Source organism: Podarcis raffonei, chromosome W (assembly GCF_027172205.1).
Source record: "Podarcis raffonei isolate rPodRaf1 chromosome W, rPodRaf1.pri, whole genome shotgun sequence".
In the NCBI taxonomy this organism is placed as follows: Eukaryota; Metazoa; Chordata; class Lepidosauria; order Squamata; family Lacertidae; genus Podarcis; species Podarcis raffonei.
Genome location: NC_070620.1, coordinates 27,999,784 through 28,027,482, shown reverse-complemented (window position 1 = coordinate 28,027,482; position 27,699 = coordinate 27,999,784). Strand labels below are relative to the sequence as shown.

The 27,699-nt window shown below is 46.6% G+C and overlaps 1 protein-coding gene across 1 annotated transcript in view; it reads left to right on the top strand.

Moving 5' to 3' along the window:
* LOC128406133 (probable helicase senataxin) overlaps nucleotides 1-27,699 on the top strand; it is a 237,281-nt gene that overhangs the window by 187,731 nt on the left and 21,851 nt on the right. The window contains 2 exon segments of the mRNA XM_053373156.1: nucleotides 6,409-6,501; nucleotides 13,820-13,984. Coding sequence (XP_053229131.1) covers nucleotides 6,409-6,501; nucleotides 13,820-13,984 — 258 coding nt within the window.

The following is a 27,699-nucleotide window of genomic DNA, read 5'->3' as shown; positions in this document are numbered from 1 at the left end:
CAGCAGCAAGGATACTCATCGCAAAGTATTGGAAGACGCAAGATCTACCCACTCTGGAAGAATGGCAGATGAAATTGATCGACTGTATGGGACTGGCAGAATTGACGAGCAGAATCCGTGACCAGGGAGAAGAGTCGGCTGAAGAAGATTGGAAAAAATTCAAGGACTATTTACAGAAATATTGTAAAATTTAAGAAAGTTAGATGGTGTTGGATTGAAATTGAGAGGTTTTAGCTGCAATGATATATAAGAACATAGATGGGGGGGAAAGGGTTTGAAAAATAAGGTAATATTATAAGCTGTAATGCTTTAAATGAAGGATTTGCTGAACAAATAATTTTAATTGGGATACAAGAAGGAGAAGTATGAGGAGGTCTGAGAAATTTGTTATTTAAAAGTATGGTTTATGAATTTTATGCCTTTGTTTAATGTTTCTGTTTGTTTTGTTTGTTTGTTTGTTTAAAAAATTGGAAAACTTAATAAATATTCTTTAAAAAAAAGAGAGAATGAGGGTTTCCAGGCACTCGGAGACCATCGCCTTTCACGTCGCCTCACTGGCAGGGCCCCCAATAATATTAGGGATGAGCTGGCTAGCACAACATGATCCAGTGGTGGCATGGCATCAGAGGACAGTCACCTTTGGGTCCGCTTACTGCTTGGAACACTGTCTAGGGGGGGAAACCCCAAGAATGACCGTGGCCAGGGTGGCTGGGATAGCTGTGGAGCGGAAAGGGGAGGTGCCACCACAATATGCTGACCTGCAGGAGGTCTTCAGCGAGAAGGAGGCGGATAGACTACCCCCCATAGGCCCTTTGACTGCCAGATCAACTTGCTCCCGGGGGCGCAGCTGCCGGTGGGTAAACTGTATGCCATGTCGGACAGGGAGATGAAGGGGTTGCGGGAATTTATTGACAAGAACCTGAAAAGAGGCTTCATAAGAGAATCAAAAGAGGTGGGAGGCAGTCCTGTGGAGAGAATCAGAACTTACAGGGTTAAGAAGTTCTGAGTGACGTCTCACATTCTGAGGCGTGGTTTAGTATACTGAGGGGAGTGTTTTTCCTGTGTCTCAGTGTTGTTCCGTTACTGGAGGAGAGACGGGCAAAAATGAGTGCTCTGTCACCAGGAGGGTTCTGAGTTGTTTTTCTACACGAATAAAGACTTTTGGAAGATAAGGAAGGCACCGTGCGTTAAGCCTGATTTATTACACGCACACACACAGCAACAGTTTCTACGCAGCGTACACTCTGCTACAAGTAGCTGTGGGAGCAGAGCGCTGAGGTGGAAGCGTGTGGGCTCCGGAAAGAAAAGCTACAAATCAAACATTCCATAAGTCCGGTGTTCTTTGTGGACAAAAAGGACACTAATAAACCCAGGCTCGTTGTGGACTATCGGGCCGTCAATTTGGTGTCGGAACCCGTGACCTTCCCAATGCCCAGGATTGACGACATTTTAACGCGGGTGAGGCAGGGAAAATTTTTTACCAAGCTGGACCTCAGGGGAGCATACAATTTGATTAGGATGAGGGAGAGGGATGAATGGAAGACCACAATCTTCACACCCCTAGGGGCCTTTGAGTACCTAGTTATGCCTTTTGGATTACAGTCGGGCTCCACCTGTTTTCAAGCTTTCATGCACCACGTGTTGGGGTCTCTGCTGTACAAGAACTGCGTAGCCTTCTTGGACGACGTCTTAATCTATTCGGACAATGAGCAACATGTCAGAGACGTCAGGGAAGTGCTAAAACGACTGCAGAAGCACCAGTTGTGGGTCAAGCTGGAAAAATGTCAGTTTCACGCCAGAGAAGTCGAGTTTCTGGGGTTGTCTGACAAAGGCCTAGCGATGGACCCAAGCAAGGTGCAGGCAGTGCTGGAGTGGAAGGCTCCCAAAACCCGGAAGGACGTGCAGAGATTCCTAGGGTTCAGCAACTTCTACAGGAAGTTCATCAAGAACTTCGCCCACTTGACAGCGCCCATCACAGATTGTCTCAGTAGCAAAAGGAAGTTCGTCTGGACAGAGGGGGCCCAGCAATCCTTTGAAAGACTGAAGAAGGCGTTCGCATCGGAAGAGCAGCTCCTGCACGTAGATCTGGAGAAACCCATGAGGCTAGAGACCGACGCGTCCGACAGAGCCATTGGGGCGGTCCTTTTGCAGCCCGGGAGGAGCAAGCAGGAATGGAAACCGTGTGCCTTTTTCTCGAGAAAGCTGAGCAAGTCGGAGCAAAACTATACTGTGTATGACCGCGAACTGCTTGCGATCTATGCGCCGTTTCGTCGATGGCGCCATCTACTAATAGGGGCGCAACACAAGATCCAGGTTTGTACAGATCACAAGAACTTGGAATACTGGAGGACCGCAAGAGTACTCAACCAGAGACAGATTCGATGGGCACAGGAGTTCTCCCAAGTTTTCCTTCGAAATCCGATACGTGCCAGGAGAGGAAAACGTAAGGGCAGATGCTCTCTCCCGGAAGCCGGAGTACATGGAAGGAGAGGGGCCGCCGGAGATACGACACGTGATCCCCGAGGACCGATGGGCGTGGGGGGGAACCTTGGTGGGGAAGCGAGAACTGGCCGAGCTTACTAGAAACGACGTGTTCGCACAAACTAAAATCCGGGAACTCCGAGACGGAAGAGAAACCCAAGGAGGGTTTGAGTAGAAGGAAGGGGTGCTGTACTATAAGGGGGCGCTGTATGTACCGGGGGAGACCCTAAGAGGGAAGGTACTCAAACAACTCCACGACAACCCCACAGCTGGGCACTTTGGAGAGCACAAAACCATGATGCTCGTCACCAGGCAGTTCTGGTGGCCCAGGGTGAGGGAGGATGTACGGGAATATGTACGGGGATGCGACCGCTGCCAAAGGGCAAAGGGGGAGCGGGCTGCCCCCGCAGGGTTACTGGAACCCTTACCCACGCCAGGAAAACCCTGGGAGGTGGTGTCCATTGATTTTATGACCGATTTGCCCAAGTCCCGGGGAAAGACAGTGGTCATGGTAGTGGTCGATCTACTGACAAAAATGTGCCATTTTATAGCTTGCTCACATGCGGTTACGGCAGAGGAAACAGCCAGGTTGTTTGTGGAGCACATCTTCAGGTTGCATGGCGCTCCCTCGAGGGTTATCTCCGACCGCGGGAAACAATTTACTTCCCGGTTCTGGAGGAAGCTCATGAGCTTGCTGCAGGTCGAAGTGGGCTTCTCGACGGCGAGACACCCGGAGACCAACGGGCAAGCAGAAAGAGCGAACAGTATACTACAGCAATACCTACGCTGCTACGTCAGCAAGAGGCAGAACGATTGGGTAGAGAAACTAGCGCTGGCTGAATTTGCGTACAATAACGCTGAACACGTGTCCACGGGAATGAGCCCGTTCATGGCCAGTTATGGGTGTCATCCCAGGGCCTTCCCGGGGAGTGGGGAGGAAAGTTGGAGCGTACCTGCGGCAGAGCAGTTTGTGGAAGAAATGGAGGCCCTGCACCAGCAACTTAAGATGAACTTGGAGCGGGCCAAGGAAATTTACAAGAGGCAGGCAGACAAGCGCCGCAGGGAAGGGGAGACCATACGGGTGGGGGACCGGGTGTGGTTGTCAACCCAAGGGTTACCCTTTAAGGGGGGGTGCAAGAAGTTGCAGCCCAGGAGGCTGGGACCGTTTGAGGTAACACAGCAGGTGAACCCCGTGGCATTTAAGCTCAAGTTGCCTGACAGCATGAAAATACACCCAGTGTTCCATAGGTCCCTACTCTCACCGCACAGGGAGGGGCGGGAAATCCCGGGGCGAGAGGGAGAAGTCACCACACACCCGCAGGTAGAAGAGAGGGAGCACCACCACTTGGCCACGGAAATACTTGACTCAAGGTGGCGAGGACGCCAGGTGGAGTACTTGGTAGCTTGGGAGGGAGAATCCGGGTCGGAAAACACGTGGGTTCCCGCGGAGGCAATCGATGACGGGTATCTGGTGGAGGAATTCCACCGCCTGTTCCCAGACAAACCCAAACCCCTAGCGAGATTCTGGGAGGAGCAATTTGGAACCACAGACTATGAAGAGGATTTTGAGGGTTTTTCTGCCTCCGAGGGGGAGGGAGGAGAGGTTTCGGAGGAAGAAGAATCTGACTGGGAGGCCCACCCCGCGGGAAGGAATCAGAGCGGGTGGGAAGCGGGTTTCGAATCCTCAGAGGATGGCGACAGCTCCTTCCAGGGGTTCCCCGCCTCGTCGGCCGAAGAAAGGGACAAAGTTGGATCTACAGGTCGGGCCGGGGGTGGAGGGGGTCCTGGGGGGGGAGGTGGATGTTAGGGAACTGACATCGGAGCTAGAGGCGGAGGGAAGGCTCTCAAATGATGCTGGAGAAGGGCCCAGCAGGGAGAGAGGCAGCTCAGCAGAGGGGGAAGCAAATCAGCGCAACACCAGGGATAAAGGGGGGCAGATGGGGGAATCGGCGAGAGGGCTCCAGGACTCTTCATTGGACACCAGCGGGGAGAGCACAGGTCCTCCGCTACCCACGCCCTCCCTGCCCAGAAGACTTCCGCGCAGGGAGAGTAAGAGGAGACTGGGCGTCAAACAACTTTTATGTTGGAAAAGGTTTAAGAAACGCCCACTGACGGATTCTGCTAGCGACTGAGGCAGCCACGGAGAGAAGGGCTGTCCAGACAGAAAGGTTTAACAAGGCAATTTGGCCTGGAGAGGCGGCAGCTTACGCACGAGCAACCCCATACTCATTACACCGGACCTCCTCACACCTCCCTTTTTTGTATTCCAATTCAATTTGTTAGTTCAGCAAATCCTTTCACTCTTTGTTTATCCTAGTCTTTAATCTTAAAATATAGTAATATTAAATTTTTACCTGTTAATAATCCATTTTTTCATATTCCTTATAGAATTATAGCTAAAAACCACTTAACTTCTTATCCAACATCATTCTAACATTCATTAATTTTGCAGTATTTTTGTAAATAGTCTTTAAATTTCTTCCAATCTTCTTCCACCGACTCTTCTCCCTGGCACAGTAGTGTCATTTTCTGTCCCTTCTGAAAAGCCTCTGAAATGAAAATTAACCTGTTCTAAGTATTTTTTTGATAATCATCCAGCTTTGATTTCATATCCATATTTTCTTGAAGCAATTTTTAAAGCTTTTTCTTCATGTTGAGCTGCAAATTCCTTTCTCAGTAGTGCATTTGTATCTTTTCCTGCCATGCTTGGGCCAGTCTTAGTTGGGCCAGGTGCCATGTTATCTTTCTGCTGACTCATTGCCCTGGCTTCTCCCTAACCCTGCAGCTTGAGAAAATTCAGTATATTCCCTTGTTTTTGTCTCGGCATATTTGTTGACATTCCCCTTCCGAGTGGGAGTAAAAGCTTTCCAGTCTTCCTAATTTATCGACTGTTTTGAACATAAATTGTGTGCTCTCGGGCAGGAGCTCAGAGTTATGCAGCCATCTTGATTACTGGCTGAGCACACCTCCTCCCCCATTTCTGAAATGTTAATGTTGAATTATTTGCTGTTTTGATACATGGCTGATCTTTTATAATGGCAAATAGCTGTAGTACGCCAAGCTGATAATGATGAGCTTTTTTAAAAAAAAAATGTGCCAAGAAAAGCTGGTTTCTGTAACGTGTATTAATTATGCATACAGCTTGTGAATTATTTTTGTAATTTATCTTACTTGACATAATTTCTTAGGTAGGGTTTTCTGTTAGCCCAGGAAAAATCAAGGACACTGGCACCTGCCTCCCACACCTCTAAAATATAAAACACACAACACACCCTGCTTTTTTCCTTTGATGGGACTCAAGGCAGCTTACAGATAAAAACAAGAAATTCTAAAAACATAGAAACAATAATTTAAAACAATTAAACATTAATATAATTAAAACTATATACATATATAAAAACTGTTTAAAACATGCACATAATTACAATAACAACAGCATGACACCGGCCCTTTCATTAAAAGCAATCAGTTCTCAAAAGCCTGTTGGAACAAGCCTGTTGCAATTCAAAGGGCAGGAAGCCCAGATATATTAGGAACACGGAATGAGAATCTTTGGAAAGAACAAGGTGTTAAGGTCTCAATCCCTGACTGCTGAAAGAGCCTCCCAGGGTCCCCAAAACTTATTGAGCCATCGCCAGGGAAAATCTGTATAAGCCTCTGGATTTTTTGCCCTTCCACTGCTATTCACTGAATATGTTTGTCATGCTGTTTGAATATTCCCCTTCATGTAGAAAACGATGACATCAGGGAGAACAGTTTCTGTCATCCCTCACACCACCTCCCTGACATGCTAGTTTTCTCTATGTGGGGAACATCATGTGAATGATTATGTGACGGATAGTGTTTCCTCCTGCAGTGAAGAATTGAGCAAATAGACCTCAGCACACTGCTTTTTAAAAGCTATCATGATTTCTCATTGCATTATAGATGGACAGAAGAGAGACGATTCTCTTTGGAATGGCCCTTCCTACCGTACCTCCTCTTTGATGTTTTGGATGGCCAGGAAGAACAGGAGAGCAAGTAAGTTTTTCATTTATTTGCTTTGTGAATTTGTAGTCGCACTTTTCAAAGTGGCTAGCAGGAGTAAAATAAAGAAACAAAATTTAAAATCCCACATAAAGCCAACACTGTTTTTTATTAATTACATTTGTTAGCTGCTTTTTACACAAACAAATCTCAAAGCAACTTAACAGATAAAAACAATGAAAACTTAAAACACAATGTGTAATTTCATACACTTCTATCATGTCGCCTGTTTTCTAAAGTAAAAAGTCCCAAATGCTGCCACCTTTCCTCATAGGGGAGTCACTCCATCCCCCTCATCATTTGGGCTGCCCTTTTCCTGAACCTTTTCCTTTTTGAGGAGGCGACCAAAGCTCTACATAGTATTCCAAATGCAGTCTCACTGTAGATTTGTGTAACTGCATTGTGATGTTGGCAGTTTTATTTTTCATTCCTTTCCTAATGTTCCCTAGCATAGCATTTTCACAGCTGCCACACACTGGCCATCTAATCCAGCCCTCAGAAAAAGCTAAAGAGCCCTGCTTAGCCCCCCACCCCAAGGGTCCCTCTCTCATCCTAGAGTAAGGAGCTCATGGCTGGTCTGCAATCTCTTACCATCTCCACCCTGAGCTATGTGAGTTGGGAGTCCCAACAAAAGGTGCACCACCCCTGATTTAGTCCTGAACTCTATTGTAGGACAGGAATGGGGGAACCTGTTTCCCTCCCAGAGGTGCTGTTATAAACCCAGATTGTTGCTGGACTACAGGTATATGGTGTCATCCCTGCTACATTTGAAAGGTCTGCTGTGTGGTGTGGAACTCTGGCTTGGTGGACAATTTGGGTAACTTGTTGTTGTTGTTGTTTAGTCGTGTCCGACTCTTCGTGACCCCATGGACCAGAGCACGCCAGGCACTCCTGTCTTCCACTGCCTCCCGCAGTTTGGTCAAACTCATGTTCGTAGCTTCAAGAACACTGTCCAGCCATCTCGTCCTCTGTCGTCCCCTTCTCCTTGTGCCCTCCATCTTTCCCAACATCAGGGTCTTTTCCAGGGAGTCTTCTCTTCTCATGAGGTGGCCAAAGTCTTGGAGCCTCAGCTTCACGATCTGATCTTTGGGTAACTTACCTGCCACAGATTGATTTGATCAAGAACATAAGAAGAGCTTGCTTGCTGGATCAGGCCAGAATCCCATCAAATCCCACATCCTGTCCTCACAGTGAGCAACCAGATGTCCCAATGGGAAGGCTGCAGCAATCATGATCTGGTGTTTTCCCACTTTCCACCACAATAAGAGCATGTGGCAGCTTTTGTGGCCATGTTCTCCTTAGCTGTTGGTGGGTGGGCACACTTAAAAGTTTTTTAAAAAGCGAGGACTTCCGGGTTAGCGCCATCGCCTAATGGCGGATTCCCTCCGAGCTCCGGAGGGAATCGGCTCAGCGGGGTCGGGTCCTGCCGCGGCGGTGACGCGGGGACCCTCAGAAACCACAGGCGCTGAAGCCTATGGACCTGGTGACTCGGCGGGCACCATTTGCGCCCCCCCCGACCCGCGAAGGAGCCTTTTTAAAGGCTCCGGAACGGGGGACGGAGAGCGGTGCGGTGCTGTGAGTCGACTGCTTCCCCTGCTGAGTGAAGCCGCATGCCATGGACGGAGAGCGCTGACTTCTTTCTCTGAACATTTGGATTAAAAGTAACAACCCGTGAGTAATACGGAAATTGGACTTAAAAGGGAATTTTTTGGGGGGAATTAGGCACGACCAGGTAAGGTGTAAAGAGGATGTCCGCCTACCCACCTTGTAAACATCGTAAAGCAAGGATTTTATAACTAAGGTTGTGAGAATACCTTTCTTTTTTGTGGATAAAAGCAATTAACTCCACGTTTTGGCAATTTAAGTGATTGTGCTGGAGGATAAGAGCTAACATTGAGAACGGAATTCACCCCTCCCCCAAGACCCGGGAGCGATCGGTGAGAGAGCCTGCGGAAGAGACATAAAGACTTTGACAGCTGTCAAACTAGCTGTCAAAGTTGGGGGAAAAGGAGAACTTTGTTTCTGTTGTCTTTGCTGGTTATATTCGTTACAATTTGGTAACAAATTGTTAAAAATAAGAAGAAAAGGCTAACTTGACTTTTGGGTTGGAACTGGAAGATATTAAGAAACTAGAATCCCTCTAGAGGGGGTTTAGGACATTACAAAAATGGCTGTAAGTGGAAAAACACTGGCTGAACTGGAGAGGATTTTTTTTCTCTTGGGAAAGTTGCAGGAACAGAGTGATGTTTTGGCTACAAATGTTACAATAATGAATGGAACAGTAAATAAAGTTGCTGAGCCTGGGAGGGACTTGACTCAAGTTTTTGCAGCTGAACAGGAAAGTTTTGCAGTTGACTTAAAATTTTTTGCAGCTGAACAAGAAAAGAAATTTGAGAAATCTGAGAATGTGATGAAAGAGGAACATGATGATTTGAAGGAAAAAGAAGGAGGAGCTATAATGCCACAGATGATTGAGGAGAGCCAGAGGCCGGTTAAGATGGATATAAAGGAAAATAAGATCAGGATGATGAAAATTTGGTTTGAATTGAAGAATGGAGAATGGAGAGATCTCCCTATGTGGAGATCTGAAGACCTATGGAATACAAACCTGGCTAAAGTGGAAACTGGAGCTTTTGGGACATTTGGACTTAAGAGAAGTAAGAAACAAGATTTTGGCTCCATTTTTAAATATGGAGGCCTGGCTGGAAGAAACATGGACCTTATTGGGACAGAGCTCCTTCGAGATTTGGAGTTTAATATAAAGGACTATCAAAAAAACCGGCAGAGAGGAATTGAGAGAGAATTGAGAGCCTCGGACGTGAGGTCGCCAGGCTGACTGCAGATGGACTGATGGACTTTTGTTGGGGTTCGAAACCGGGAAAGGGGGTGGTGGGGCTTTGGGAATCCAAAGGGTGTATAACTATTTTCTGTTTTATTTAATTTGGTTTTGCCATTAACATAAAAATGGGGATTTCGGGGAAGGGAATTGGGGCCGACCTTAGAAAAAGACTTTTAAGAATAAAAGAGGAGGCAGGTTTAGTCGTTGTCTGAAGACTATCCCTGCCTCCGGGTCTGGCCTTGACCGGATGGATACTGGAATCAACAGGGGAAACCTACATGACCTGAAGGTGTTGCTGTGTAATGCCAGGTCAATGATGAATAAAACCACTGCCATCCACGACCTGATTGTGGATGGAGGATTTGACCTGGCATGTGTGACAGAGACCTGGTTGGAGGAAGCAGATGGGCCTGTCCTTGCCGCTGCTTGCCCACCAGGTTTCTCTTACACACAGCAACCCAGGTCATGTGGGCGGGGAGGGGGGGTTGCAGTGATTTTTAGGAAGTCACTAGCTTGCACCAGGCGTCCTACTGGGAAGATCCAGTTTTCTGAGTGCATGTTCTGGAAGTTGGGCAATAGGGGCAGTACAGGATTCCTTTTGGTGTACCGACCTCCCCGCTGCACCAAGGATTCCCTGTCTGAGCTGCTTCAGGTCGTGGCGGATTTTCTCCTGGAGACACCTAGTTTGGTTGTCCTAGGGGATTTTAACATCCATGCCGACACGACCTTACAAGGGGCCGCTCGGGACTTCGTGGAAAGCATGGCCTCCATGGGGCTGTCCCTGAATAAGTTTGGCCCAACTCATAGTCATGGACATGCCTTGGACCTGGTGTTCACCTCTAGTGACGTGGGTGATCTGACACTAAGTAAAAGTGAAACAAAAGAAGTGCCATGGTCAGATCACTTCCTGGTGCAACTGGACTTCTCCGCGACCCTTCCCCTCTGCAGGGAGGTGGGACCAATTCGGATGGTCCGCCCCCGCCACTTAATGGATCCAGATGGTTTCCAGAGAGTGGTAGGGGATGCTTTATCCCATGTTGATGGCCTTTCAGCTGATTCCCTGGTGGCCCGCTGGAATGCGGAGTTAACCAGGGCTATCGACTGTCTGGCTCCGAAGCGCCCTCTCCGATTGCATGGAGCCCGGACAGCCCCGTGGTTTTCTTCGGAGCTGAGGGCGATGAAACAATCGCTGAGACGGCTAGAGCGTCGGTGGCAAAAAACTCACTCCGAATCTGACCGGACACAGGTTAGAGCTCAACTTTGAGCCTACCAAGTGGCGATAGCGACGGCGAAGAAGACTTTCTTCACCGCCTCTATTGCATCTGCAGAAAATAGTAGCAGGAGACTCTTTCAGGTGGTTCGCAATTTAACGGAACCACCTTTACCACCGGGGCCTTGTAAAGACCCCAAGATCTCCTGCAACGATTTTGCAAAGTTTTTTGCAGATAAAATCACTCATATTCGGAAGGAGCTAGACACCACCGTGGGAGCAGGGCTGGGGCGGGAGAGTGCTAGAGCTCTGTCTGGTCAAGTTGCATGGAATCAATTTCAATCCGTTACCCCCGAGGATGTGGACAGGCTGCTTGGACGCGTGAAACCAACCACCTGTCTCCTTGATCCTTGCCCATCCTGGCTAATAAAAGCAAGCCGGGAAGGGCTGGGCGATGGGCTCTGCGGGGTGGTGAATGCTTCCCTCTGTGAGGGAACATTCCCAGATCCGCTGAAAGAAGCGGTCATTAAACCGCTTCTTAAAAAACCATCTTTAGACCCGGCCAGTATGGCCAACTATCGCCCAGTCTCAAATCTTCCATTCTTGGGCAAGGTGATTGAGCGCGTGGTTGCTGAACAACTCCAGGCACGCCTGGAGGATGCGGACCATTTGGATCCCTTCCAATCAGGATTCAGGCCTCATCATGGGACTGAAACTGCCTTGGTCGCGCTGGTTGATGATCTCCGGCGAGCTAGGGACAAAGGTGAGAGTTGTTTCCTGGTTCTGCTGGATCTCTCAGCGGCCTTTGATACAATCGACCATAACATCCTTCTGGACCGTCTAGAGGGGCTGGGAGCTGGGGGCACTGTTATGCAGTGGTTTCGCTCCTTCCTCCTGGGCCGTGTTCAGAAAGTGGTGGTGGGGGATGAGTGTTCAGACCCCTGGGCCCTCACTTGCGGGGTGCCTCAGGGTTCCGTCCTCTCCCCCATGCTTTTTAACATCTATATGAAGCCACTGGGAGAGATCATCAGGGGGTTTGGACTGGGTGTCCATCAATATGCAGATGATACCCAGCTCTACCTCTCTTTCAAATCAGAACCAGTGAAGGCGGTGAAGGTCCTGTGTGAGTGCCTGGAGGCAGTTGGAGGATGGATGGCGGCTAATGGATTGAGGTTGAATCCTGACAAGACAGAAGTACTGTTTTTGGGGGACAGGGGGCGGGCTGGTGTGGAGGACTCCCTGGTCCTGAATGGGGTAACTGTGCCCCTGAAGGACCAGGTGCGCAGCCTGGGAGTCATTTTGGACTCACAGCTGTCCATGGAGGCACAGGTCAATTCTGTGTCCAGGGCAGCTGTCTACCAACTCCACCTGGTACGCAGGCTGAGACCCTACCTGCCCACGGACTGTCTCGCCAGAGTGGTGCATGCTCTGGTTATCTCCCGCTTGGACTACTGCAATGCGCTCTACGTGGGGCTACCTTTGAAGGTGACTCGGAAACTACAACTAATCCAGAATGCGGCAGCTAGACTGGTGACTGGGGGCGGCCGCCGAGACCATATAACACCGGTCTTGAAAGACCTACATTGGCTCCCAGTACGTTTCCGAGCACAATTCAAAGTGCTGGTGTTGACCTTTAAAGCCCTAAACGGCCTCGGCCCAGTATACCTGAAGGAGCGTCTCCACCCCCATCGTTCTGCCCGGATGCTGAGGTCCAGCGCCGAGGGCCTTCTGGCGGTTCCCTCATTGCGAGAAGCAAAGCTACAGGGAACCAGGCAGAGGGCCTTCTCGGTAGTGGCGCCTGCCCTGTGGAACGCCCTCCCATCAGATGTCAAAGCGATAAATAACTACCTGACATTCAGAAGACATCTTAAGGCAGCCCTGTTCAGGGAAGTTTTTAATCTGTGATATTTTAGTGTATTTTTGGTTTCTATGGAAGCCGCCCAGAGTGGCTGGGGAAACCCAGCCAGATGGGCGGGGTACAAATAATAAATTATTATTATTATTATTATTATTATAAGTATTGACGTATAAAGATTGAGGTTTATAAGTTAAAATTGGTTAACTAAAATGATGGGGCGAACCTTAGAAAAAGATTTTTAAGAATAAGTATTGATGTATAAAGATTGAGGTTTATAAGTTAAAATTGGTTAACTAAAATGAATTAGAGAAAATAAGGCAAAGTTTGGGGACAAGAACTTGCTGAGCTAAAAATTGGAACTGGAATACAAGAAGGGGAGGTGTGGGGAAGTCAAGGAAATTGGTCATTGACAGTAAGAAATGTAAATTTTATGTGTTTTTAATTTTTTTTAATGTTTTTTCTTTATTTTTTGAAAATTCCAATAAATATTTAAAAAAATAAATAAAAGTTTTTAAAAAAGCTAAGATTGAAGCAATCTTTGAGGTCATCTAGCACTGTTCAGGGCACAAATATAAGATGGGGGACACCATCTTATATTACTAACAATGCATTGTTAGTAGTATGTGTCTTAGTAGATCACAAGCTTAACATGAGTCAGCAGTGTGATGCAGCAGCAAAAAAATATAATGATCTTCTAAACTGCATCAACAGAAGTCTAGTGTCCAGATCAAGGAAAGTAATAGTACCACTCTATTCTGCCTTGGTCAGACCACACCTGGAATACAATGTCTCGTACTGGGCACCACAATTTAAGAAGGGTGATGACAAGCTGGAACATGTGCAGAGCAGGGTGACCAAGATGATCAAGGGTCTGGAAACCAAGTTTTATGAGGAACCATTGAGGGAATTTGGTATGTTTAGCCTGGTAAAGAGGAGACTGAGAGGAGATATGACCGTCATCTTCAAATATTTCAAGGGCTGTCACGTGGAGGATGGAGCAAGCTTGTTTTCTCCTTCTCTGGAGGGTAGGACTCAAACCAATGGCTTCAGGTTACAATAAAGGAGACTCCAACTATATACCTGGCAGAACTTTATGACAGTAAGAGCTGCTTGACAGTGAAATGGACTCCCTCAGGTGACTGTGGACTCTCCTTCCTTGCAGGATTTTAAGCAGAGGTTGGATGGCCATCTGTCATGAGTGCTTTAGTTGGAATTCCTGCATTGCAGGGGGGTTGGACTAGATTACCCTTGGGGTCCCTTCCAACTCTACAGTTCTTTGAGTGTATGTCCCAAAAGAACCCTAAGAGAGAGAATCTGTGATAACTTTTAAAATGAGGCACACATCCAAATACAAGGCCTTCAGCTCATCCCTTTCTCCCTCCCCTTCTATTTCTTTCTTGTTCAGTTCCTTCATTAATCTCCAGGAAGTTAAGCTGGTAATAGAATTAATGAAGTTAATTAAGAGCAAAAAGAGAGACATCAGCTTTCGCAACATTGGGATCATCACCCCATGCAGTGCTCAGAAAAGAAGGATCCTGAGCCAGCTGGAGAAAGAATTTGGAGAAAATAGGTAAGAATTTCACAAGCCTTGAATGGCATTAAAATCCCTTTAACTGGGCCTCTTGATTCAGCAGAGTGTCAGTCAAGTTACTGGAGGTGAAGTTTACTCTCAATTGAATCATGATTAAGCTGTTGAAATACTGCATTCAGTGTGCAATAGGCCCTCCAGATGCTGCTGGACTTCAGCTCCCATCAGTCCCAGGCAGTATGGCCTGTTGGCAGCGATGATGCGGGATACTGTCCAGCATCATCTGGAGGACCATGGGTTTCTCATTCCTGGTGTACAAAAGCACTGTAAGTATCCCCCCTGTCTTCCTCCAAAAGTGATGTCGCTTGTGAGGCCTTGCATGCTGCTGAAGTACATCCCAAGCAAATGAGACTACGCTTGTGCGTAGTCATCCCTCGTTAGCCTTATCTCTCACTTCCCTGAACTTATTATTTAATAAAATAAAAACTTCCCTCTGTTGTTTCCCTGTTGCTAAAATGTACGGTACATTGTTGGTTCCCTGGGGCAGGGATCTTCCTTATTTGTTGATGGTAGTCGGTAAAGCGTCTGTATACTGATAGCTCAGCACAGTATCCCTGTGGGATGTAATCCATTGGTGCAGTCAAATGCAACATTCCTTATTTCCCTAGCGTGGGCACAGTCAGGGGGACATCCAGTCAGGGTAACGTCCTCTTCCACTGGTGTGGAGCATCCCTCCCCTGCATGTGACCTAGGAGATGGGCATCGCTCTGGCTGACTCCATAAAAGTGCCGGGTCATGCAGCCATTTTCTCAGTCTTGTTTGTCTTGCTTCACTTGCTTTCTATTCTCTTGTTTATCTTTTGCTGCCATGCTGCTCTCCTCCATCCATTTTGTTGTCTTAATGTAATTTTGCTGTCTGCTGGCTCTCAGCCAGCAGCACATGAGTTCAGTCTCCATATGAGATGAACTCAGACTCTTGATTGTGTAACTACCAAGTAAAGCCTGCCTTTCAGGGATCAAATGAACTGAAATGTGAGTAAACATTTTGTTACTTTACTCAGAAAGACTCTTGTGTCTTTATTCTTTGAAGAGGGATTAAAGGGGACACCAGGAAAGATAAAGTCACTCAGATTCGGGAAGAGGTAGACTCCACCGTGGCAGCAGGGCCGGGGCGGGAGAGTGCTAGAGTCCTGTCTAGTCAAGTTGCGTGGGATCAAGTCCAATCTGTTACCTCCGAGGATGTGGACAGGCTGCTTAGACAAGTGAAACCAACCACCTGTCTCCTTGACAGCCCATCCTGGCTCATAAAAGCAAGCCGGGAAGTGCTGGGCTGGGAGATGGGTGGTGAATGCTTTCCTCTGTGAGGGAGCCTTCCCAGACCCACTGAAAGAGGCAATTATTAAACCGCTTCTTAAAAAAGCATCTTTGGACCCAGCCCATATGGCCAACTATTGCCCAGTCTCAAAACTTCCATTCTTGGGCAAGGTGATTGAGCGGGTGGCTGCGTTAGCATTTCACTCCACCGTCGCTGCATTTGAGATTGTTGTAAATCACATGCCTGTCTGAGAAGACTATGGGAACGGAAGACATCCTTATCTCTCTTTCGTTGTATGTACTTTGGACTGTACTTTCACTTCTTCTGTTCTCTCGGAAGAGAACGGACACCATTATGCTGTAGTCTGTATATAGTGTGTAAATAAATAGTAGATTAGATCTCTGTTGTTTCACGCTTCTTGCTGTGTTATGCCAGAAGATTAGTGTGCATATGCCAGCTGGTATATGTCGCTGAGTTCCCTGGAGATGAAGGGAGATGCCTTTTCCAGTGCTGCACACATCGGAGGATACGGGGGCTTGCAGACATCCCCAGGGCGTTTTCCTTCCCCCCCCCCCAATTTTTTTTATTGGTTTTCACAATATTATAAACAAACAAACACAACAAACACAAATCATAGCCTTATTGAAAATTACACTTATTAACTTTGTTAAGTGACTTCCTCGCTTCCCCTTGGTTGAATTTCATTGCATGTCCTTTTAACGGTTTTCCAAATCCCAATTCTTATGAAATTTAACTTCAACATTAACATCCTTAAATCCTCACCTTATGGAATTAAACATATTAATTCATCACTTAACATAAATAAAATCCTAAGCCAATCAAGTATCTGCAAGCTGTTTTCAGTTAATTTAACTTAACAAATTTAACTAGATAATCATTAAATTTAATCCACTCTTCCTGATACTCCTCCTCCTTCTGGTCGCAGACTCTTCCGGTTAGGTTGGCTAGCTCCGAAAAATCCATCATCTTCATCTGCCATTCTTCTATCATTGGTAATTCTTGGGTTTTCCACTTTTTAGCTAACAAAATACGAGCAGCAGTTGTGGCATACAAAAATAATTTAACATCTTTCTTGGGCAATTCCAAACCTGTTATTCCAAGAAGAAAGGCCTCTGGTTTCTTTATAAATGTATATTTCAACATTTTTTTCAATTCATTATAAATCTTTTCCCAGAAGTCTTTCACCTTGGGACAGGTCCACCACATATGATAAAAGGTTCCTTTCTTTTCTTTACATTTCCAACATATATTGTCACAATTATGATATATCTTTGCTAATTTTACACTCCTGGCTGCGATGGCAGTTCCCTGACATCCACCTCCCCCCCAGGACCCCCTCCACCTCCGGCCCTCTCCTTTGACCCAATCTCGTCCCTTTCCTCGGCCGATGATGCGGGGAATCCCCTGAAGGAACTGCTCCCATCCTCTGATGATTCAAACTCTGCTTCCCACCTGCTCCTATCTCCTCCCGCGGGGTAACCTTCCCAGTCTGATTCCTCTCCCTCTGACACCTCTCCTCCCTCCCCTTCAGAGGCCGAAAAACCCACAAAATCCTCTTCACCTTCTGTGACTCCAAATTGCTCCTCCCAGAATCTCGCTAGTGGTTTGGGTTTCCTTGGGAACCTGCTGTGAAACTCCTCCCTAAGATACTCATCCCTGATGGCCTCCGCGGGAACCCACGTGTTTTCTGACTCGGGTTCGCCCTCCCAAGCCACCAGGTACTCCACCTGGCGCCCTCGGCATCTTGAGTCGAGTATTTCCGTGGCTTGACTGCGAAGTTCCCTCTCCTCCACCTGTGGCTGTATGGGGACTTCTCCCTCTCGCCCCGGAAATTCCCGTCCCTCCCTGTTATGGTGAGAGGAGAGACCTATGGAACACCGGGTGTAATTTCATGCTGGCCGGCAACTTGAGCTTAAATGCCACGGGGTTCACCTGCTGGGTTACCTCAAAAGGTCCTAATCGCCTTGGCCTTAATTTCTTGCACTCTCCCTTAAAGGGTAACCCTCGGGTTGACAACCACACCCGATCCCCAACCCGTATGGTTTCCCCTTCCCTACGGTGCTTGTCTGCCTGCCTCTTGTAAGTTTCCTTGGCCCGTTCCAAGTTCATCTTGAGTTGCTGGTGTAAGGCCTCCATTTCTTCCACAAACTGCTCAGCCGCCGGTACGCTCCACCCTTCCTCCCCTCTCCCCGGGAATGCCCTGGGGTGACACCCATAATTAGCCATGAACGGGCTCATTCCCGTGGACACATGTTCAGCGTTGTTGTATGCAAATTCGGCCAACGCTAGTTTCTCCACCCAGTCGTTCTGCCTCTCGCTGACGTAGCAGCGTAGGTATTGTTGGAGTATACTGTTCGCTCTTTCTGCTTGCCCGTTGGTCTCCGGGTGTCTCGCCGTCGAGAAGCTCACCTCGACTTGCAGCAGGCTCATGAGCTTCCTCCAGAACTGGGAAGTAAATTGTTTCCCGCGGTCGGATAAAACCCTCAAGGGGGCGCCATGCAGCCGGAATATGTGATCCACAAACAACCTGGCTGTTTCCTCTGCCGTCACCGCATGCGAGCAGGCTATGAAATGGCACATTTTTGTTAGTAGATCGACTACCACCATGACTGCTGTTTTCCCCCTTGACTTGGGTAAATCGGTCATGAAATCTATGGACACCACCTCCCATGGTCTTTCCGGCGTGGGTAAGAGTTCCAGTAACCCTGCGGGTGCAGCCCTCTCCCCCTTTGCCCGCTGGCAGCGGTCGCACCCCCGTACATATTCCCGTACATCTTCCCTCACTCTTGGCCACCAGAACTGCCAGGTGACTAGCAACATGGTTTTGTGTTGACCAAAATGCCCCACCGTCGGGTTGTCGTGGAGTTGTTTGAGTACCCTACCCCTCAAGTTCTCCCCCGGTACGTACAGTGCTCCCTTGTAATACAGCACCCCTTCCTTCTCCTCAAAACCGCCATGGTTTTCCCCTGTGTCCCTGAGTTCCCTGATTTTGGTTTGAGCGAACTCATCTCTCGTAAGTTCGGCTAGTTCTCGTCCCCCGACCAACACTCCCCCACACACCCATCGGTCCTCGGGGATCACGTGTCTAACTTCTGGCGGTCCCTCTCCTTCCATGTACTCCGGCTTCCGGGAGAGAGCATCTGCTCTTATGTTTTCCTCTCCCGGCACGTACTGAATCTCGAAGAAAAACTTGGAAAACTCTTGTGCCCATCGCACCTGTCTCTGGTTGAGCACCCGCGCTGTCCTCCAGTATTCCAGGTTCTTACGGTCCGTACACACCTGGATCTTGTGCTGCGCTCCTATTAGCAAATGTCTCCAGCGTTGAAATGCTGCATAAATCGCAAGCAGTTCACGGTCATACACCGTGTAGTTTTGCTCCGACTTGCTCAGCTTCCTTGAGAAGAAGGCGCACGGCCTCCAGCTGGACTGGTCCCCCAGCTGGAGCAGTACCGCTCCGACGGCTCGGTCTGACGCGTCGGTCTCCAGCCTCATTGGCTTCTGCAGATCTACGTGCAGGAGCTGCTCTTCCGAAGCGAAAGCCTTCTTCAGCCTTTCAAAGGATTGCTGTGCATCTTCCGTCCAGACGAACTTCCTTTTGCTACTGAGACAATCTGTGATGGGCGCGGTTAAGTGGGCGAAGTTCTTGAGGAACTTCCGGTAGAAGTTGCTGAACCCTAGGAACCTCTGCACGTCCTTCCGGGTTTTGGGGGTCTTCCATTCCAGCACCGCCTGCACCTTGCCGGGGTCCATAGCTAGGCCCTTGTCCGACAACCTGTACCCCAGGAACTCGACCTCTTGGGCGTGGAATTGGCACTTCTCCAACTTGACCCATAACTGGTGCTTCTGTAGCCTCTTTAGCACTTCCCGGACGTCTCTGACATGTTGCTCCTCGTCGTGCGAATAGATTAACACGTCGTCCAAAAAGGCTACGCAGTTCTTGTACAGCAGGGGACCCAACACGTGGTGCATGAAACCTTGAAAACAGGCGGAGCCTGATTGTAATCCAAATGGCATAACTAAGTACTCAAAGGCCCCCAAAGGGGTGAACATGGTGGTCTTCCATTCATCCCCCTCCCTCATCCTAATCAAATTGTATGCTCCCCGAAGGTCCAGCTTAGTAAAAAATTTTCCCTGCCTTACTCGTGTTAAAATGTCGTCAATCCTGGGCATTGGGAAGGTCACGGGTTCTGACACCAAATTGACGGCCCTATAGTCCACAATGAGCCTGGGCTCATTAGTGTCTTTCTTGTCCACAAAGAACACAGGGCTGCCCCCCACCGCCTTTGATTCTCTTATGAAACCTCTTTTCAAGTTTTTGTCAATAAAATTCCTTAACTCCTGCATTTTCCGGTCCGACATGGCGTACAGCTTACCCACCGGCAGCTGAGCCCCTGGGATCAGGTTGATTTGGCAGTCAAAGGGCCTATGGGGGGGTAGTCTATCCGCTTCCTTCTCACTGAAGACCTCCTGCAGATCAGCGTATTGAGGTGGTACCTCCCCTTTCTGATCCACAGCCATCCCAGCCACCCTGGCCACGGCCATTCTCGGGGTTCCCCCCCCCAGGCAGTGTTCTAAGCAGTGTGCTGACCCAAAGGTGACTGTCCGCTGATGCCATGCCACCACTGGATCATGTAGCGCCAGCCAGCTCATCCCTAATATGATTGGGGGTCCTGCCAGTGTGGCTACGCGAAAGGCAATGGTTTCTGTGTGTCTGGAAACCTTCATTCTCATTGGTGGCGTCTGGTGCGTCACTTGCCCCCCCCCCCAGCAGTTCTCTTCCACCAATAGTTGTCACCTGCAAGGGAAAATCTAGGGGCAGTAGGTGGAGCTGGTGCTCTAGCGCGAAGTCCTTGCTGAAGAAATTGCAAGAACTGCCTGAATCCAGCAGCGCCTTCACTTTAACTGGGTGCCCATTTGGGAGTTCTAGTTCCACCTCTATGGCTATAGCTGCCTTGGGGGGGGTGTCTGGCTGGGGCACCTTTAGTGGTTGCTGGCCTGGCTGCTGTGCCCGATGATTGGCAGCCAAGCGTTGGCGTTTCCCTGCTCCTGCTCCTTGTCCCCCTCCTCCTCACAGCCAGCTGCTCCCACCATCCCTTGCCAAGCCTTTCTTTGAGGGCAGACTCTGGCAAAGTGTCCTGGCTGTTGGCAGAGGAAACACTTCTTGGCTGTTTTCCCCTCCCTTCCCTCCTTTTTTCGAACTTTGCTGGAGTTTGAAACTCTTTGCGCGCGCGCGCGCCATCGATTTCCATTGGCTCCACTGGCTGGGAAGGCTGCCTCAGTATTTCAGGAATGCGGTTGTCATGCCAACGCTCTCCTCTCCCCTCCCGCTTCTCTTGAGCCCGCGCTTCCTGGCGTATTCCAATCGCAAGCACAGTCTTGGTCAGCTGATCCATCGACTGCGGGCGGGGCGCGCGGGAAAGTTCGTCCTTCACCGATGGGGCTAATCCTTCCTCAAATAACATTTGCACAGGTTCCGAGTCCAGATCCCACCCCAGTCTGTGGATAATCATCGCAAAACGTGACCAGTACTCCCTAACTGTTTGGCTCCCCTGCTTGCAAGCCATCAGTTCTCGGCGAGTCACACTTTGCTCCACCTGACTGGAAAACATAGTATCCATGGCGCCAAAAAATTTCCTAAGGTCTTTTAAGGCAGCATTCTGCGTTGCCATTAAGGGCCTGATCCATTCCCTGGCCGCATCCTGAAGATGCCCCACAACATAAGCCACCCGCTCGCCATCGTCAGCAAAGTCATCATACTGCAGTTCCAAAGCGTACTGTACCTCCGTTCTGAACGCATAGTCACGGGGGTTCCCCCCAAACTTGTGCACCAGTCCTGGTACCTTCCTTGCGATGGGGGTGGGCCTCCCCTGGGCATCCTGAGTCCTCCTTTCGTCTAGCCGCGCCATCAACAGAGCAACCTGCTGTTCCAAATCTCGGTTTCTCTCCTCCAGACTTGGCACTGCCGCTGCTCCCTGCTGGGCGCCTGCTCCACCGGTTTGACTCATGGTGCTGCCTGCCTTGCCGTTGTGCACAAGCAACGTCAAGGACTGACGGATTGCTGTAATGGGAATTGGGGGGTTGCTCGTGCGTAAGTTGCCGCCACTCTCGGCAAGGTTGCCTGGATAAACCTTTCCCTGGCTGGACAGTCCTGATTCCGCGTCTGTCTCAGTCACTGGCAGAATCCGTCAGTGGGCGTTTCCTGAACTTCTTCCAACATAAAAGTTCCTTGACGGATAGTCTCCGCCTAGCCTCCCTGCGCGGAAGTCTTCTGCGCAGGGTGGGTGTGGGCAGTGGGGGACCTGTGCTCTCCCCGCTGGTCTCTGGCGAAGAGTCCTGGAGCCATCTCTCCGAAGCCCGCCTCTGCCCGCCTTTCTCCCTGGTGTAACGCTGATTTCCTTCCCCGGCCGCTGAGTCCCCTCGTTCCCTGCTGAGCCCTTCTCCGGCATCGCCTGGGAGCCCTTCCTCCACTCCTGGCTGCGATGGCAGTTCCCTGACAGGAGTCAAATACCATCTATACATCATTTTCATTATATTTTCCTTTACATGCGGTGAACTTGACCCCTTTCTTCCACAATCTTTCCCAGTCCTCAAACATATTATTTTCTTCATCTCTTGCCTAATCTATCACCACAGATTTAACTTGTTCATCTTTTGTGTGCCACTCCAACAATAGCTTGTACATTTTAGATAATTTTTTATCTTTAGTATCCAACAACTCGGTCTCCAACTTAGATTTTTCATAAGCAAAACCATTTTTCTTATCCACTTTATACAATTCATTGATCTGGTGGTAATGTAGCCAGTTTAGCTTATCTTTAACTTGATCAAATGGTTTTAATTTGTAACCTCCTTCTTCTATTAATAAATCATAATATCTCAACCATTTGGTGTCCATATTTAGTTTTTTCTGGGCCTTTGCCTTCATTGGTGAAAGCCATCTGGGCGTCTTTCTTTCTAAGAGTTCTTTATATTTTATACAAACATTATACAATGATTTCCTAATTGCATGGTTTTTAAATGCATTATGGGCCTTTACCTTGTCATACCATAAATATGCATGCCAACCGAACACATTGTTGAATCCCTCCAAATCTAATAGATCTGTGTCTTCTAGTTGCATCCATTCTTTAATCCAGCAAAGTGCAGCAGCTTCAAAATAGATTTTTAAATCTGGCGGGGAAAATCCCCCTCTTTCTTTAGAATCCGTAACTAATTTATATTTAATTCTGGGTTTCCTCCCCTGCCAGATAAATCTAGAGAGTGCTTTCTGCCATTCTTTAAAGCATTTCGCATTATCTATAATTGGGAGGGCTTGAAACAGGAAGAGCATCTTTGGCAGCACATTCATCTTAATCACAGAAATCTGGCCCATTAATGACAATTTTAAATGTGACCATATCTCCAAATCTCTCTTAATTTCATTCCATAATTTCTCATAATTATCTTTGTACAAGTTCAGATTTTTCCCAGACAGGTTCACGCCCAAATATTTAACTTTTTTCACAAAATCTAGGCCCGTATTTTCTTGTAATAGTTTTCTTTCTTCATTATCCAGATTTTTCTCAATTACTTTGGTCTTGCTCTTGTTTAATTTAAATCCTGCTACCTGACCAAACTCTTGTATCAGCTCCAGTGCTTTGACTGCACTGGAATCTGGATCTTGTAATGTCAGAACTAGATCATCAGCAAAGGCTTTTAATTTATATTGCTTCGAGTTCAGCTGACAGCCGAAATCAGCACAGACGCAAAGCTATATGCAGAGCGGAAAAAGGAAAGTGAGTTGCCCTAGCGGCCATTGTTTCTTTCCCCCTACTAACTTTTTAAAAAGTAACTTTTTAAGAAGATACACTGAGTGTTTTATCATTGTTTTAAGTGATAAGGAAGGCTAATAGCTGAAGGAAACCTGCTGTGAACTTTTACTGCAGCTGAGCATTGTAGCGTGTTTATTACAACAATAAAGAAATAATTTACAACTTTAAAGAAACAATGGTGATGACCAGGAGTGGCTGCAAAACCTCAGGCTTTTCTCTGAAGGCTGTAAGACCCACCTTTAAAAGAACCACTCTAAAGAATGCGCAAACAAAAATCACTCGCTTCTACATGAACAAAGCAAAATGTGGAACAAATGAGGAAACGACTGAAATGAGTGAGAACAAGAACAAGAAGGGAAGAGAAATTCTACTCTCTCCTACCAATCTCTCTTACAGCCATAGTGAAGGACTGGTTGTGCAAAGAAAGGAGTGTACTAAAAGCAGTGATAAAAGCCTGAATATATTGGAAGCAACACAAAATATCCTCAATACAGCCGAGGAGGCATCCCCGAAACTGAAAGCCAAATCCCAAGTTCCCCCCGAACCATCGTTAGATCAAAAAATGGAGGAACTAATGTTAAAACAAATTTCGGAATTGGCCTCGGGAAACAATAAACCTTCGAAAGACTCTTATCCTCATTCCCATGAGACAAATGAAGAGGGTCTCTCAATCATCAAATGGCTAGTGCTCCTTACTGAGGACATTGAATCCATAAAGTCCTACCTGGACATTTGCACAAAAATTCTGACCATCATGGCTGACTCCTGTAAAACACTCTGGAGAAAACCCGTCGGAATGCCTGCAGAATCGGAAAGTAACCATGGCCTCGCCTCCACCCTCTGTAGGAGTGGCCCATTAAGGAAGGGTAAGAAAGCCTGCAGAGCTAATGCTTGTAAAAGGAGATCCATAGTTGTAAAGAATGTTAAAAAAAGTAAAAACATAAAAAATTTAAGACAGTGCATTATAAAAAAATGGTTTTTAAAAAGCTTTTTAACCTACTTGAGAGCACAACAGCCTCTGGGACTAGAGGGAACCTGGTGAAGTCTTTAGCCAAGAAGTCAGTTAAACAGGATTTGCCCTCAAACGTCTGTGCTGATAAAGCTCTGGATTGTCTAAAACCTTCAGCGCATGCTCCACCACCCAGCTCTGAGCAAGATTTAGTGCCCCAAGACCCATGGTCCTACGTTTTAACCATAGACAACTCCAAATCCAATAAGGAGAGCATTCCAACAAATAAGAACTGGAAGCTGGTGTTGCTTCAAAACAAGCTTGTTTTTTCAAGCTATCCTAAGCCTCCAGGATTTATATCACAAGAGGATCGCAAAGTCCATTTACTGAACTTCCTTAAGGCATACATGCCAGGTACTTTGAGTAATCCCTCGGAGTTGGACAAAGTGGAATATCTATTTTTTGATGGCTTGCTTGCCAGGGCGGTGGTTACATTCCATGATCGGAGATTGGCAAAACTGATATATAAACACAGAGAACACCTAAAGACAAGTGGTGTAAAAATATCAAGATACTTTAAAAATGAGGCCTCTCCTATCCCACTATTCCCCAGTCCTGCAACCTCGACTGCAGCACCTCATCAAAAGGCTGAATACCACACTTTAATTGATATAAAAGCCACTGAGGACTCGCCTAATCACCACCCAGAGTTACTTACTAATGATCTTCAAAGACCAGACTCTCCTGGGACTTTATATGAGGTGAGCCAAGGTAACGGGTTCGAAAGTTTTGAAAATAACTTAATTAACTCCTACTGCGCTCTCCCCCAAGAAACTCAGAACAAAATACTCTATAGACTGAATAACCTTCGTTCTTGTCTGACAAATCTGACGAAGGACCAACTGGGACCACACAACCAAAACATATCTGATTATGTCCCAGATCAGGCTTCATGCTTCTATCGTCACGAGCTGGATTTATGGGTCGGGAAACCCTCCGTCACCCCAGGCCAATTGGTTGTTGCGAAGATGAATCCATCCTCTCAGATCTTGGAGCCGAAACGCCCCTGCTATAACCCAGCTCGCATGCAACCCATCTCAGAGGCAAACCTGGTCACTACATTAGCATGGGATAAAATGAGAGAATTAAATGAGACTGAATTGGGCTCCCCAAATAAAGTCCCCAGCATGGGTACGCCAGGTTGCAATCTTAGCATTCCACCCTCCTCAAATGTGAGCATACTCAATACATCTTTAAACATCATCGAATTAGCATCTGAACTATCTGAACCCGCTGAAAGGGCTAATAGTAAGAACCAGAGGAACTTGGTGTGACATCCGGAATGCACCACGCATACCTCACTAGCACCCTTAAATCAAAGATCTCTCCAAACTCTTTCTATTATGTCCTGGAATGTAGCTGGACTCTCATGTAAATTAGCTGATTCTGATTTTATAAATTTTCTTGAGTCTTATGATATAATACTTCTGCAGGAAACCTGGTCTCTTAAACCTTTAAATATTCCTAATTTTATTACTTATAATTTACCTGCTACTAAAATGTCAACAAAAGGTCGCCCTAAAGCTGGTTTGATCTGTGGTATCAAACAGTCTTCTAACCTTAAAATTAATTATATCAGAAATATTGGACAGTATGCACAACTGTTATCCTTTTCCATTGTTTACAGGGAAATTCTTCTTTTAAATATATATTTTCCTCCCTTAGAGTTAGAAATTAGACCAGATTATGGTTGGAATATAGTCTCTGAAGAGTTGTATTTAATACGTAGTAAATCCCCAAATATCCCCCTGATTGTAATGGGAGACACCAATGCTCGAATTGGATCAGATAATACAGCTCTCTATAAACACTATGTCTCAAATCTAGCTGAAGATGCCCCACTTCCATTGAGAAGAGGGAGGAATTCAAAGGACATCATTATTAATAAAGCGGGAGGAAAACTCTTACAATTGGTTTTAGAATTTAACCTCTCATTTTTGAATGGCTCAATGTGGCCGGATATTCCAGGAAATTTTACCTTCAGCTCCAAAAGGGGTAGGAGCGTAATCGACTATTCTCTAGTTTCCGTTGAAATGTTAAATGAAGTTGCCTCTTTTACAGTTGTACCTCGCTCAGAAAGTGACCACTTCCCAATAGTTTTAGAGATGCACAGGAATCCTAGAAATAATGATATTAGTCCTCTTATTAGTATTGATAAGACTATCTATGCCAAAAGAGTTTATATAAGTGATAAAAATAGGGAGGATCTATTAGCAGTATTTGAAAATAACCCAGTTATTCTCGAACCTGTGGCTAACCAAAATTTGATGCCCTTGGAGGATAATGACTGTTATTATAAGACTATCCAGGAATTATTTTCTTCTTTTTTAGACCCTCAGTTCAGCAACAAACCTTCAAATAAGTATAACTGGTTTGATAAAGATTGTATTAACTATAAGAAAGAACTTAGAACTTGTCTAAAAGAAGCCTATATTACCAACTCTCAAGGTCTCTGGAAGACTTATTTTGAAATGAAAAAAGCTTTTAAGAACATGCTCCTGGAAAAAAAATCTGAGTTCGCACTAGCCAAATGGTCTAAAATTGTTACTGCATTAGAAATTAAAGATACCAAAACTTTTTGGTCACTTCTCTCAATAAAAGATATCACTGATTTCCCTAATATAAGCGATGAGGCTTGGATTTCACATTTTACTGCTGTTTTTTATGATCACCAAGTTTGTAAAAAGGAAAATTTTAAATTTTCTCTGGCAAAAACCACACAATTTCAAATTACTGTTGAGGAGATGAAAAGGATAATCTTTTCGTTTAAGCAACGGAAATCACCTGGTATGGATGGCATTCCAATAGACCTGTTGAGATTAGATGTAGAATGGTGGGCCAATAAACTTGTACCGCTTTTTAATTCTATCTATCACTCAGCTCTTGTACCTAAGTCGTGGAACAACTCAATAGTGGTACCGATCTTTTAAAAAGGTGATAGGAATTGCCAAGAGAACTACAGGCCTATAAGTTTGTTACCATGCATAAGTAAAATCTATGCCAAATCTCTGCTTATTAAATTGGAAGAATGGATGCTGACAAAAGGTCTACCTGGTAAAAAGCAGGCTGGTTTTAAGGCAGGCTCGTCAACTCTTGACCAGTGTCTAGTGTTAAGTCATCTTGTGGATAAATATGTCATGAGAAATAAACGAAAACTCTTTGTGGCATTTGTGGATTTAAAAAGTGCCTTTCATTCGGTCGACCGCAATAAACTATGGACTAAACTAGAACACCTTGGTATCGACCCATATCTACTTACACTGATTCAAAGTTTACATTCTAATAACCAAATATATGTTAAAGTATCAAAAGATGGTAGACTTGCAGGTCCTATTCTGAATAATCGAGGAGTTAGGCAAGGCTGTATCTTGGCCCCTACCCTATTTAATCTATTTTTATCTGACCTACCATTATTTCTTCAAAACGCAACCACTCATACTCCTTATTTAAACAATAGCCCACTCTTTTTATTACTTTATGCAGATGATGCTGTAATTATTTCACTCTCTGTTTTGGGTTTAAAAAAATTATTTAAGAGTTTCTCAAACTACTGCTCTCTCAATAATCTCAAAATTAATTATGATAAGACAAAGATTATGCAA